This window comes from Pleurodeles waltl, chromosome 3_1 (assembly GCF_031143425.1).
Source record: "Pleurodeles waltl isolate 20211129_DDA chromosome 3_1, aPleWal1.hap1.20221129, whole genome shotgun sequence".
Taxonomy (NCBI): domain Eukaryota; kingdom Metazoa; phylum Chordata; class Amphibia; order Caudata; family Salamandridae; genus Pleurodeles; species Pleurodeles waltl.
The window spans coordinates 433621167-433636115 of NC_090440.1; the positions used below are offsets into that span (position 1 = coordinate 433621167).

Here is a 14949-nt window from a genome sequence, read left to right on the forward strand (position 1 = left end):
TTCTGCTAACGGCTGTTTGTAGTTCTTTAGTTACCAACCGAAAGGACACTGCTTCTACTTGAAGTCCTGGCTGAACAGGATCGCACATGTGAAAGGGATGGACAATACACCACTGTACTACTACCCATGGTAACAATAACGTAGACCCTTGTGGGGAACTCTTGACTCCTATCATCTCTAAGCTACACCTTACCGTCCTACCATTTAATCAAACATTTGTAGATCAGCCTCCTACTCTATTCACACAGTGTGCTACAACCCTTCCCAGCCATAATGTCATTGCAAATGTTGCAGTGATGTTATCAATGATGTCATGGACATCTCTGAAATGTTCCGGAGGTATAGCTACTTGAGAAAGCTTTAACTGGTCAATTTCAGTGTTTTTTAAATATATTGTCACTGAAAATTTCTCCTAACTATAACGCCACTTCAACCTTTTTTTTCTTCAGTTAACTGCTAGGGTTTTAACGTAAAGCAGTATCATATTACCATACGTAAAGCAAACCCCTTTTTGCCATGCACAATGGGTGGTCAACTGCTCGTCTTCGAGCCACACTACATTAACTATAACTCACCACTCTACCATGCACATGCACTTTGTTCTCACAAATGATGTGGTTTGCCATGTCATAAGTGTTACTATGCTATGATTTCAGAAGGCATGAGTGATGTAATTTGAAAGGGTATGAGCAGTGCATGAGGAAGGTGCAAGTTATAGTTAATATAGTGGGGCTACCCATTTCACTCCATTGTGTACGAAGGTACATGAGTTATAGTTTGAAGGCAGTGCGTAAAATAGACATTTAAGGTATAACTATAACTTTGTCATTTCTAACGTTTATGTAGTTTAAATTTGGTTTGTAAAGAAATAGCGTTTTACTAACTATATATAAGCTTTAACTATTATTTTTTTCCATTGATATATAAAAGCTCTCAATTAACACTCGTTCACCATTGCTCTGTTCAAAAGTCACTCAAATAATTCTCCTTCCCTCTGCAAAGAATAGATGAGCGGACTCACCTACTTCAGCCATTGAATGCCTTTATTTTGAGTGACTCTATTTTGCCCCTGCACATGTATACATACACCTATAAAACAAAGTTTCCCACCCATAGATCTATTTCAGACATTTGTATTTCCCAGTGACTGCTAATCCTTATATGCATCTCTCATTGAGAAGTTAATTTTGCAGTTTGTTCAGGTGCACCCAGGTCATCAGCAATGACACAACAGATCAAGGCCTTTAGGTGGGCATATGTTGTACATCTTTGTTGCTCTGGCATGCATTCGCTCCCTAAGGATCTACAGGGGCCTCAAGTTGGATTACAGCCAACGGATCCATCCTCTGCGCCGCCTGTGCTTCGCAACCTATCTCGGGTTATGCTCTGACTCCAGTGACACAATCTGCTCTGGTCCCTTCTGCTCTGGCCTCGCTGCCACTGGTGCAACAGAGTACGACTCTATACATATCGCTGTCCGACTCCAAGTCAGCTAGTCTTGACTGAGATCCTATCTCAAAATCTTCCTGAACCACCGGGTCCCCATAAAGTCAGACTCTGAAAGAACAATGACTCAACCACAAATTCACTGTTAGGTACTGTATCATCCCTTTTAGCTGTGTCTCAGATTCAAGACTACCATTACTTGGAGATGACAAGGGCAGTGATTGAGATGGGTTTCACCTGCATTACGATAGCAGTCTACACATGGACCTACAAGAGGCCACTGAGCACAATACTTCTTCCCTAATCACCACACACCCACACCTCTCCCTACCCAGAAGTGTCTGGTGGTGCAGATTTCTACCAGTAAGTTGAACCACAATTTGTTCCACAGCCACCCCCTACCGACTGCCCATCCCGCCCCCCCTCCCAATATTCTTGTCGGCCAGTATATTCTTAATGCTAGTCAGTACCTCTTGCGTTCCCTTGGTGTTGAAATCATACACTCTGGGACATGGGCACCAATATCCTGCCGGTGGTTCCTGTGGAGTTTTGGGCCTCCATGACTCAAACCATTTAGGATAGTAAATATGTGACCAGATATGTAATTTGTTATGGCCTGTAAACAGCAGATTACTTGGGCGGGCCTGCAGCACTAGTGTGGTTCTCTGCCACCATGCATAGATATGAGGCCTATGGGATTCTCTGGGGCTGTCCAGGCAGCCCTTATGGTTATGCCTTTCTGTGGATTGCTCCTATTTGGTGTGAAATCTGATTTTGCCATTGAGCGCTTTAAGGACAGCATGCCACACTGCATTGTATGAATGTTTTCACTCCTGCTAGAAAGTTCCCTCATATTGACATTTTCAGGGCTACTCATGCGGTTTGGCATACAAGCAGTGCCAAGCCCACCACCCCGAACATTCAGCCCAGCCGTTTTTGAGGTCAAGGATCAGGCAGGCAACTTGAAAGTTCCTAAGGGTCCAGCTTTTCATAGTATCCCTTTCCCCGTAACATCAGCATCCAGACATATGTAGTTTTTTCTCAGCATCACCAAACCACCCTGTGGGGGCAGGGGCAGACTTTTTCTCCAGGGAATGACAAGCTACTCAGTCCAACAGATGGGTCCTTAAGATCATTCAGTGGGGCTGTGCCCTTCCATTCCTTGCAGCCTAGTGCATCTTAAACCCCGTCAGATTGGCTTTCAGAGGGGCATCTGTTAATTTTATCACGATGTGCAGGCTCTACTGCCTATGGGCCATGGAGACTGTACCAGATGTGAAAATTAAGACTGGTTCTTCCTCCTGCTGATTTCTGCACTGAAAGACTGTAGCCTTCATCCTGTTTTAGGTCTTTGCCCTTTAAATGTCTATTTGCTGAAGGAAAAATTCAAAATGCTAACACTGGCTCAAGTTTTGTTTGGACTGGCTGGCAGCCTTGGACCTGCAGGACGTGTTCTTCAATGCACTTGTCCTACAGACCCACAGACCTTGTGTAGGAAGCTGGCCTGTTGTGTGGTGGGTACCGATGGTACTTGCACCTTATACCAGGTTCCGGTATCTTCTCTCAGTGAAGTGTAGGCAGTGTCTAGAAGCCAGGCTCTCTAGAGGTAGCTGTGGATGAGCAGCCAATGCTTATCTAGGAGACATGCAAACCTCATGCAATACCACTACAGTCACACAGTACTTACACACAACAAAGAAAACACTTGATTGTACAAAAATAAAGGTACTTTTATTTTTTGGAAAGCGCACACACACACACACACCCAAATACACACACACACACACACACGCGCATATAAATGTTAAACAGTGAAATAGCAGTATGCAATAGCATCCCTAGGTGGAGCCCAAAACATTTACTAAGAAAGTGCAATGCGAACACAAAACCCCCACCTAAGTAAGTAAATCATTTAGAGGGGAGCTGGGAGTACTAGGAAACCACACAGGTAAGTAATGCAGCACCCCCTTCCCCCCCACAACCAGGAATGCAGGAGTCAAACACTGGATTTCCCCAAAACCACCCCAAAGGATGAAAAGAAGACACCAGAACAGCCTGCAAGGAACCAGCAGTGGAAAACCGAAGATGGAGACCATTGGAGAGAGGAGACCAAGTCCAGACGTTTCTTTGGAGTCCAGGGGTAGTAGGAGATACTACCCACCCAGAGGTACCTTTTGGAGTTGGTCGACTAAGAAGGTAGTCAGGTCAGCACTGCAGCACAGAAGCTGGGGAAGTGTTCCTGATGCGTGCAAATAGTGCCCCACGCTGGAAGCTGGATTGCAGATGGGTGTCAGTGAAAGATTTTCACCAACAAGTCTTGGCAAAGGCAAACTCGCTGTTGGAGGGAAAAGTGGTGCTTCCGGGAACCAGGAAGGTCCAGAAGGGTTCTACCCAGGAGGAGGAGGAGTCACAGGGGACCCTCTGCGTCGCAGAAGGCTCAAAAGAGCAGAGGCACCACCCACAGGTGTCCCACGGGGCAGGGTCACAGTAGTTGCAGAAGCAGCCCACACAGCACCACAGAAGTTGCTCCCACGTAGCCAAAGGACTACACAGAGGTCCAGAAGTTGCAGGATGTAGTGCTGGGGGCTGAAGTTCCCCCTTGGAAGTGAAGCAACAAGCCTTGGCAAATGCAAAGGACGCGGTGCACAGGGGTACAGTCTTGCGTGGAGTGGAAAGGACTTACCACCACCAAAGTGCGACAGTTGGTAGAGAGGACCAAGGGAGACTCTCCGAACTATCACCTGTGATGCAGGACTCACGCCACTCGGGATGAGGGGAGATTCATGCAGCCACCCGTCGATGCAGCCAGGTACTTGTAGTTACACATGAGTGATGCCTTCACCCCAAGGGAGATTCCTTCTTCTTGTGCAAGCTGAAGAGTTGCAGTCTTCTTAGGATGCACAGACGTGCAAATGTTGCAAAGCTGGTAGGAGTTCAGGATACAATGTTGCAGAAGAGTCTCCCTCGTGGATCTACAGCTTGTAAGTTCCTTGAGGGTCCAGTCGCGGTACCTGAGGCCGGATGTTTAAGCAGAGGTTGCAGAGGAGTCCTGCTGGAGTCTTGCAAGCCAAATCTGAGGCCCCACCCCAGAGGAAGACCCTATGTAGCTCAGAGGGGATTTGGTCACCTAACCAGGTAACCACCTATCAGAGGGTGCCTCTGAAGTCACCTGCCTGGCCACTCCGATGCTTCCAGAGTTCCAATGCAAACCTTGGAATCAAGATGGCAGAACCCAGGGACCCTCTGGAGGAGCTCTGGGCCCACCACTGAGTGGTCATTCCCCTTTCCAATGTCCAGTTTTGTGCCAGAGCAGGGACTTTGGGGGTGGGGGGAGGGGGTGATCTGGTTTGTGCACGGAGGGCACCAAATGTGCCCTTGAAAGCAAAACCAGTGGCTTGGGGAGGCTACCCCTCCCCAGCCAGTCACACCGATTTCCAAAGGGAGAGGGTGTTACCTCCCTCTCCCAAAGGAAATCCTTTGTTCTGCCTTCCTGTACTTGATCAAATCAGGCAGCAGCAGGGCAGAAACCTGTCAGAGGGGTGGCAGCAGCTGGGCAGCCCAGGAAAACCCTGTAAGACTGGTGGTAGCAATGCTGGGGGTCCTCTAATGAGCTCCCAGAGTGCATGGAATCGTACTTCCAATACTTGCAATAGTATTGCGGTATGATTCAGACATGTTTGATACCAAACATGCCCAGGTTCGGAGTTACCATTATGTAGTTTGACATAGGTAGTGACCTATGTCCAGTACATATATAAAATGGTGTCCCCGCACTCACGAAGTCCAGTAAAATGGGGCTGGAGTTCGTGAGGGCACCTCTGCTAGTGCAGGGGTGCCCTCACACACAGGTACCTTGACCCTGCCCTCTGGGCTGAGGGGGCCTACTATAGGGGTGACTTACAGGGACCTGGTGCAGTGACCTGTAGTGAAACCAGGTGCGTGCACCTGGTTCCCTCAGACAGCAATGGCAGGCCTGCAGAACCCTTTGCATGGGATGCCTATGGTGGCAGAATTACTGCTGCAGCCATAGGGATCCCCCGGAACCTCAATTCCCTGGGTACCTAGGTACCATATACTAGAGACTTAAATGGGTGGGCCAGTATGCCAATTGTGGGGATAAAAAGATACCAGCAACCACATTTTTCGTGCTCCCCTTTATTCTTACCAGCTCTCATTGGGTAGTCACAAAAGTGATGGTTGTCGCACATTAGGAGGTCAGGTATAAAAGCTTTCAACCTTACTTAACTCTGATGAAAGCGGGCTTGCCACAGTCAATCATAGACCACCTCTAGTGAACAGCTTTTTATCACTGGCATTCACTAGGAATATGCTGAGGTCACGCCATACTCCTTCTCATTGGCTTCCTTTCACAGGAGCCATCTGGGATATAATGCAGTTCTAGGCCTTTCTTCCATCACAAGAAGTCCAGGACCTGCAGCCTGTGATGCCCAATATTTTCGCCTCAGTCCTGGGTCTCTGAGAAAGTGGCTCTGAGGTCTCTTGGCCTCCTGCATCCTACTCATTCTGTAGGCTAGGTGTGGCATATGTGGGCTCTGCAGTGGAACTGGAATTCTCAGTGGACCAAGAACCCAAAGTAACCTTTAGATTACATCCAGGTTTTAAACGGACGCTTAGCAGCAGCACCCCTCTCCCTAACCCACCCAGAGTTTACTGTGATGGTGGATGCATTAGTCTGCTGGATTTGCTGGCCTTTTGCCCGACATTCAAGATATTCCTACAATCCATTAAGGGCAGTCTGGTGCAGGATCTCACAGACAATACTGCCGTCATATACTGTTGCAACAGGTGGAGCAGAATTGGGTCTTGGATCCTGTGCCAAAAAGGGAATATTCTGAAGCAGAGGAATCTGCAGTTGGGTAGAGTACCCACGTGAAAGAGTGTTACCGAAGGTAAAATAACTCCTGCACTTGTTTGAGGGAAAACTTGTGCTAAGCAGTGCTGTATGTATTTTTTCAAGATGTCAACGTTGTGTCACTCTGGAATCTCACTGTACCAAAGTGTAGTATAAAGGAAGGGCTATGAGGACCTCTGTTGGTAATATAGCACAATTTCAGCTTTCCATCTCCAATGTACTTTTCTGTGAGGACATCTGTTCGTAGTATAATGCAATTGAACCTTTCCAATGACTATAATGCATTATTTTAACGAGCGCCTATGCAAATAGAGGTTGAAGCCACACCCTTCAACTGTGGAGGTACTGTAGCAGTGCTTAAACCTTTTTTCCGATATGCTGGTGTTGCAGTCACAAGTATTGTTTGCTGAAATTCCAGGATGTTAGTCTCCTCCCGGAATAGTTGTACAGTTGCTATTCTCCATTGGGGTGCATATCATTATTCCTAAAAGAAAGGAAAAGTTCAGTAGTGACTGTCAGTCTATGGCAAATGTGTTCTTGCAGAAGTTAATGTTTATTATTATACTTATTTGAGGAAAACGTGGACCTAGGTGCAAAGCAACAATGTATGTATTTTCTCAATGTCAACTTTGTCTTTTGCCTAACTCGTGTAAATATACACTTAAAAAGGACTATGGTGCCATTGTACACTTATACTGTTGTTGTAATAAAATGCAGCTACAGCTTTCGATCGCCATTGTGCTGTTTTGCGAGGGTGTCTCTGTTGGTAGTAGAGTACAACAAGTTTTCCATTGGCATTGTACTCTTCTTTGAGGTTCTCTGCTGGTTGTATAGTGCATCTTTCATTCTCCATTTTAGTCTTCTGTGAGGACCTCTGTTGGTGGTAGTGCTCTTCATTGAGGACATCTGTAGGCAGTATAATGACTCTTCAGTACTTCTCCGGCTGTGGATATTTGGACTTTAAGCAGAACAGTGTTGTATGCATTTACTTATGAGGTCAACTTTGTCAGTGAACACTCGTGCCTTTTTTTTTTTTTTTTTGGTCTGACACTTACATTTTTTTGTGTTGTCATTCATAGAATGGAGTCAAAAAGGTGAACTGAATGAACCAGTAAGTGTTTACCCAGGAAAGACCTGCGAGTGACAAAGTTCTGTCATCCTCTGATTTATATACCCCTCCTGCCCTCTTTCACCATTAATCCTTGATAAGAGACTGGCTAGCATAGGTCCAGTTCTCGCTCAATCCCTACTTTATATTTTTATGTATGCGTACCTCGGTTCCCTTTAGTACAAATGAAGTCCTCCTTCTTTGAGGGCATCTGTTGGCAGTAGAACTCAACTGCAACTTTCCATCTCTGTTGTATTTCTTCTATGAGGACATCTATTAAATACATAGTGCAACTTCAGCTTTCAAGCAATTGCCTTCTCTTTTGAGGACCTCTGTTGACTTTGTAGTAAAACTGCAGATTTCTGATGAATACAACGACCTGTGGGTTCCTCAACTTATGAATTCTCCCAATGTTCCAGCATTAGTCGGAAAATTTTCTTCCCAGCTCTTCACTTCGACAAGGACATCACAATTGCACGGCTCTGCATGCAACTCCTTCTGGTGTCATCGTGGCACTAAGAAGTCCTCGCTGGCGTGCTGACATCCGTTACCTTTTTTAACGTGCCTTCGACGCTAATGGTTTTCTCCTAGCTCTCGAGAAGCTACTGTTTCGAAGGTGTCTTATTGTACTCTGTTACAATATCTACTACTAAAAAGTTGAAGTATAAACCTTGTCGTGGGGGTCGTGTGTCTGTCACGGACCCTCACGAGGATTGCTAATGGTTTCTCAATTCGGACCACGATGTAGGATAGTGCGTATCCTGCCAAAGGATGAATCCAAAAGCGCTGAAGGAAAGAGGCTAAACTCTTTTTAGCTAAGGCTAAGAAAGGACACAGAAGTCATTGGAGGTCTAAGACTAGAGACTAGTCATTCAATAAGTCACATAAGAAGCAGTGCCGACACAGCTCTTGACGTCGTTTATCTAAAGGTCGGTCTCTATCTCGCTCTCCATCCAGACGGCATCGTACGACGTGGGAGGTTAGTCCCACTGTAACTCCCCAGCCTCAAAGTCCTCAGGCTTCGTCTGCACCATCGCTCATCGAGGTGATTGTCCCCAGCGAGTCCTCGCTTTTTGCCTGGGGTTCAAGAGTCGGTGGCACAGGTTCCGCATCCGACCCAGGCGCCACATGAAGATCCAAGGTCTCCTGCCTTCCCGACTCCAGGAGCTGGTCCGGTGGCATTTCTGAATGCCATGTTCAGTATCTTCAATAAGGCGATGGCCCCTGCTGGTGCACCGTCTGGTCCCACGGGTCCATTGGCATTCTCCTTGGGATCTCCGGCTCCATACAAGTCGGCTCCGTTTGTGCCTTATCAGGCTGAGGATGCCGGTTCGGCACCGATGACATCACCTCATAGGCTTCCTGCGGCAATGACATCGCACATAGGCAGACGGCACCGATGACAGCGCCTCGTATGTCGACGGCGCTGATGGAGTCAACTCCGGCGCCAGATGGATCCCGGTCGGGACTAAATGCATCTCCTTCTTCTCCCAGTCCGCGGCCATCGGTTTTGAAGCCAGCATCATCGATGTCAGCTAACTCCATGTCAACGCTGAGGTTGGAGGCCAGGTTGAGGTCACGGAGGAGAGCACAGAGGCTCTTGGAGGAGAAAGAGTACCAGAGACAGCTGTTGGAGGAAGGGGAGATTGCTGAGCCCTTGGGAGAATTGCAGGGCCTAGACTCAGCTAGTGGGCTGGATACTTCTCCTGAGTGAGATCTTTCATCCCCAGGGGAGTTTATGGAAGAGGTGGTTTCCTTCCATTATGTTATCAAGAAAGCTGCAGATTTTTTTGGACCTTCCATTGCCAGCTGCTGAGGTTAAAACTAACATTTTGACTGAAATCTTACATCCTTCTTCTACTTCAGCGGAGCCCTTGCTCCCATTCAATGATGCTCTTACGGAGCCTATCTTAGTGGTCTGGAGAAAAACTGTTACTTCACCAGCCATGTCCAGGACTGTTGCAAGAAGTTACAGGATTGCTCTGGGAGATCTGGAGTTTTTGTTGCAGCATCTGACGCCAGAGAGCTTGGTGGTCCAGGCTTCTTGTTCGGCTCATTCTGCACCAGGCTCCTTTCCTGTTACTCCATCGGACAGGGAGTCCAAAAGGATGGAGCAGACAGCTAAGAAGACTTTCTCATCCTGCAGTATGGCCCTAAAATAGGTCAATGCTACCTGTGTCTTGGGTAGATATGTGCGCACCCTGATGGACACGGCTAGAGTTGTAGTGCCTAACTTGCTGCAGGATATGCAGGGGCAGTTCGATGAGCTCCTGTCGGACACCCAAGCTGTGGCCAAACAGATAATCCAGTCTGGTCTTGATACTACAGACCCAGTGGCTAGGGCCATTGGTACTTCAGTCGCCACCAGGAGACCTCGTGGCTGAGGTCTTCTGGGTTTTCAGCAGATGTCCAGGCAACCTTATTAGACTCAGAAAAGTTATTTGGTGCCAAAGCAGACTCTGCCTTAGAGTGCTTTAAAGAGAGTAGGACCACGGCGAAGTCTTAGGGACTGTAAGCTTCCACATCTACCCCTTTCGGAGGTTTAGGGGGTTTGGCCGTGGAGCAGCTTATCGTGGAAGACCTCAATCCACCACTCAACAGTCTGCCAACCTTCCATATAGGTCCTTTAGAGGGCGGGGAGGGTTAGGACGCGAGGAGCCACCGAGCAGCACCCTGTCATCTTCCTCTGGGGGAGCACAGCAAGAAAAGCAGCCCTATTCTTCCATCCATTTTAAGTCATGCTTCTCCTGTAGGGGGAAGGTTATTCCATTTTCTCCACGAGTGGGAGTTAGTCACATTGGATTCCTGGGTACTGAATATTGTGGGGAAAGGGTATGCCCTTCCCTTTCAGGAGTTTCCTCCTCCCATCCCTCCTCGTCCTTTGTTTTGTTCAGAGGATCATCTCCTGTTGCTTCAGCAGGAGGTTCAAGTCCTTTTATCAAAAGGCGCAGTGGAGTTGGTTCCAGATCAGGAAAGGGGTCAGGGGTGCTATTCTTGATATTTCCTGATTCCCAAGAAGGATGGTCAATTGAGGCCTATCCTGAATCTGAGGATTTTGAATTGGTTCCTCAAGCAGGAGAAATTCAAGATGCTGATTCTGGCTTCTGGAAGGTGTCTGTAGACTTGCAGGATGCTTACTTTCATATCCCCAGTCTCAGGTCACACAGGAAGTATCTCCGGTGTGTGGTGGGGGTCACAACAGTACCAGTTTGCTTTCCTTCCTTTTGGTCTTACTTCCGCACTCTGAGTCTTTACGAAGGTGATGGCAGTGGTTGCAGCAAATCTCAGAAGGAAGGGAATATTGGTATTCCCTTACCTGGATGATTGGCTGATCAAAGACAAGTTTCCGGAGCTTGTGCTGCATCACCTCCAAATGACAACACAGTTGTTGTTCAGTCTGGGCTTTACGGTAAACGTGCCCAAGTCTTACCTGAAGCACTCTCAACGCCTCCTGTTCATAGGGGCAGTACTGAAACAACATTGAGTCTGGCCTATTCTCCGCCTCAGCAGATCCAGGACATTCAGGCGTTGATTCCAATGTTTCAAAAAGGAGCAGTTGTTCCAGTCCTCAATGTCCTACGTCTGCTCGATTCTTGCATTCGGTTGGTCACTCATGCACGTTGGCACATGAGGGATCTCCAGTGGTGTCTCCGCAAGCAGTGGTTTCAACACCAAGGAGATCTCGATAAGAGTGATCTCCAGGGATGCTGCAACGCAGCTATGATGGTGGATGGTGGACGGCAGCCTTTCCCATGGAAGGCCGTTTGCTCTACCACCTCCTGTGGCCACGTTTATAACGGATGATTCCATTCTAGGGTGGGGAGCTCATCTGGGGGACCTGGAGATTAAAGGTCTTTGGTATCCAGTGGAACAGATGTTTCACATCAATCTGTTAGAAGTGTGGGTGATACGTCTGGCTCTCAAGGCCTTCCTCCCATCCCTTCGCGGTCAGTCAGTTCAGGTCTTGACGGACATCACTACCGCGATGTGGTACATCAACGAGCAGGGAGGTGTAGGGTTGTACCTTCTCTGCAGAGAGGCACTGGTCCTTGGCACAGGACCATCAGATTTGCATAGTGGCAAACCATTTGGCTGGAGTTCTCAACGTACATGCGGCGGTCTCAGTCGACATTTCTCAGCCGATCACGAGTGGCATCTCAATCCAGACCTGGTTCTTCACATCTTCCGGATGTGGGGTTTTCCACAGATAGACCGGTTTGCCACTTAGGAGAACGCGCACTGGCAGTCATTCCACAGCCTCCAGTATCCGGTGCAAGGAGCATTGGGGGACACGTTTCAGATGTCTTGGTGCGGCCCCCCACACCTTTGGTTCCTCAGGTTCTGAGGAAGGTTTGCCAAGATCGGGCTCAATTCATTTTAATAGCTCTGGATTGGCTGAGATGGGTGTGGAACACAGACCTTCCCCAACTCTCACTGTCCCCCTCACAGGGCAGACCTCTCGCAGTCGCAGGGGCAGGTTCTGCACCCCCACCTCCAGAGTCTGCATGTACAGCCAGGCGACACTCCACCAAGACTGATAATGCCGGCAGATGGGCAACATTTGTGACTTGGTGTGGAGAGAGACAAATTGATTCCTTGAAAGCCTATTTGTCTGATGTTTGCCTTTGCTTTAGCTCACAAGAGTTGTGCAGTTGTGACTGTCAAGGGCTATTTGTCGGCGCTGCTGGCCTTTCTGTGCCTTCCGGATCAACCTTCCTTGTTCAAATCACCTATAGTTGTTAGGTTCTTGAAAGGCCTAACTATTAAGTTTCCTCCCTTTCAGTTTCTCATGCCTCAGTGGGATTTGAATCTGGTTTTGACTTTTTTAATGGGTTCACCGTTTGAACCTATGCATTCTTGTTATTTAAGGTTGTTGGTCTTAAAGACAGTTTTCCTTGTTGCTATTACATCTGCTAGCCGTGTGAGTGAGCTTCAGACTTAGTGTCAGATCTCCCTTTACGTCATTCTATGCTGACAAAGGGGTGCTGAGAACCAGGTCGGATTTTCTTCCTAAGGTTGTCACTCCTTTCCATGTGGGGCAGTCTGTTACTCTTTCATCCTTCTATCCTCCTCACCCTTCAGAAGAGGAAGAAAGACTCCATCACTTGGACCCGAGAAGTGCTATTAGCTTCTATGTTGATAGAACAAAGGACTTTCGTTTGGATGACCAACTCGTCGTTGGATATGTGGGCAAGATGAAAGACAGAGCTGTCATAAAAGAACCTTATCCAGGTGGGTCATTCTTTGCATAAAGATCTGTTATTCATTGGCAAAGAATGTTCCTCCTGAGGGTATTAGAGCTCATTCTACCAGAGTTAAGTCTGCCACTTTGGCTTTGCCTAGAGGTGTTCCTGTAGTGAATATTTGCAAAGCAGCAACTTGGACTTCCCTCCATACTTTCGTGAAGCATTATTGCTTGGATTCAAAAGTCAGGAGTGATGGTCATTTTGCACGTTCTCTGTTGCAGGATTTCTTGGTGTGACTGGTCAGGCACCCACCTCCAAGTGTGGTACTGCTTTGGGGCTCTATTCATAAGCTGAGCAATCCACAGGTAGTTGTATCCATCAGAAGAACTAGTTACTTACCTTTGGTAAAGCTTTTTCTGGTGGATACAGTAGCTACCTGTGGATTCCTCACAGTCCCACCCGCCTTGCCATTGCCTGTATGGTCATACCAAGACTTCTTTATTATGAATGTATATAAGTTTTGATTAATTTTTATATGAATACATGTTGTACTTATATTATATCTGTATGGCAATATGTATATATATATCTGTGCTTTTGTGGGGGTCGGTTTTCACCTGTTCGCCTCAAAGGCACATAAAAAAAGGGTGAAACTGACGTCAGCACGCCGGCGAGGACTTGTTATTGCCACAATGACGTCAGACGGAGTCACATGCGGAGCCGTGCAATTGTGACGTCTTCGAGCTGGGAAGAAATTTTTCCGTCGAATGCGGACGCATTCGGAGAATTCATAAGGCGAGGAATCGACAGGTAGCTACTGTATCCACCAGAAAAAGCGTTACCGAAGGTAAGTAAATTGTTCTTCCCGGCCCTATCTTGTTTGCTAGTAGCAACCTCATGTCGCTCTGTGTAAAGGTAGATGTAACCTTTTCTATCTTTGAGTTATGTGAAGTTTTATGTCTCCTAGACTATGATGAGAAAAGCAGACGAAAAATTACTGCTGATGTGCAAAACAAATGCTTTGTAAATGCACCCATGAATGAGATAAAGAGTTAAATGTGTGATTTACATAGTCTGTTTTATTTTTTTTCCTCAGTTGCTCAGATTCTTCTTCAGAAGTGGCAATTGTTGAGGAATCTCCAGAGAAATCAGTCAGTGGTAAGTGCAAACCTTAAAGTACTTTGATAAAAACGGGTGTTCAAGCTAACAAAAACTGAAAATATAGTAAAACAGTAACTGTGATGGCTTTCTTTCAAGGATTGCCGGCGTTGCCTTTTAGAAGGTTTTCATGTTTTGTTTGTCTTTTGACCCAAAGACAGATGAAGCCTACTTAAAATGCAAACAAATAGTTTAGGTGTCAGTTAGTATGTGTTGGTGCGACACAGAACCCCTATGAACACCAGTGCATGCCAAATGCATATATCCTGGCCCTCTGCTATGTGCCTATCAGACACTCAAGTAAAATCACAGTAATCATGTTTTTTGTGTGGCCACTTGACAGTTAATCAAGAGCATGTAGGTCCACCTCCCACCAATAGATAAATTCATTTTAGTGTTCAGAATAGCAATTGGAATTGTTCTCTTGCATACAGTTTTTTATTGTTTCCACAATGGTCACCGAGCTTTGTTCGTGTGCAGATTGAGGTTAGAATCTTAAACGTAGGAAACAAAGGTGACTTGAATACAAATCCTTTGCCTGCTTCCACAATATATTTGTTGCTTCTCATATTTGCTTCGCTATAGTCACTCATGGCAACCTGACTAGATTAGTGTGCCTCTGGTGCCTAGTCAAATGTAGTTTGTGCCATTGGCTTATCTCCTAGCTCCAATCGCACCTGCTTGGCAGTCTATTATTCCCTCGCCACTACTTCGTTTTTGCTAGTTTTTCAGAGTTAGCATGTCCTAGATTTATATGATATGCATCAGTCCACCATCTAGCCTTTGTGACAACTTTTTCACCATCTTCAGATTTCTTGCTCTGGAGCTGTGCCTACGTTTATTAAAATGTTAGTAAATGGAAATCGATCAATCAGAACATTTATAGAGCGCGCTACTCACTGAGAGGGTCTCAAGGTGTTGGAGAGAGGGGGTGGGGAGGAAGTTACTGCTGCTCGAAAAGCCAAGTCTTGAGGAGTTTCCTGAAGGCGAGATGGTCCTGGGTGGTTCTTAGGTGTGCGGGGAGGGAGTTCCATGCTTTAGCTGCCAGGTAGGAGAAAGATCTGCCTCCTGCGGTGGTTCTGCGGATCCGTGGGACGGTGGCGAGGGCGAGGCTGGCTGAGCGAAGCTGACGGGTGGGCGTGTAGAACGAGAGGCGGCTGTTGAGGTATTCGGGGCCC

General features: G+C 47.0%; 1 protein-coding gene across 2 annotated transcripts in view; it reads left to right on the plus strand.

Annotated features, from left to right (window-relative positions):
* Nucleotides 1–14949, plus strand: part of TICRR (TOPBP1 interacting checkpoint and replication regulator) — a 472392-nt gene that overhangs the window by 261572 nt on the left and 195871 nt on the right. For both annotated transcript variants that reach the window (XM_069222701.1, XM_069222703.1), the window contains exon 17: nucleotides 13710–13771. In XM_069222701.1, coding sequence (XP_069078802.1) covers nucleotides 13710–13771 — 62 coding nt within the window. The remainder of the gene's footprint in view (nucleotides 1–13709; nucleotides 13772–14949) is intronic.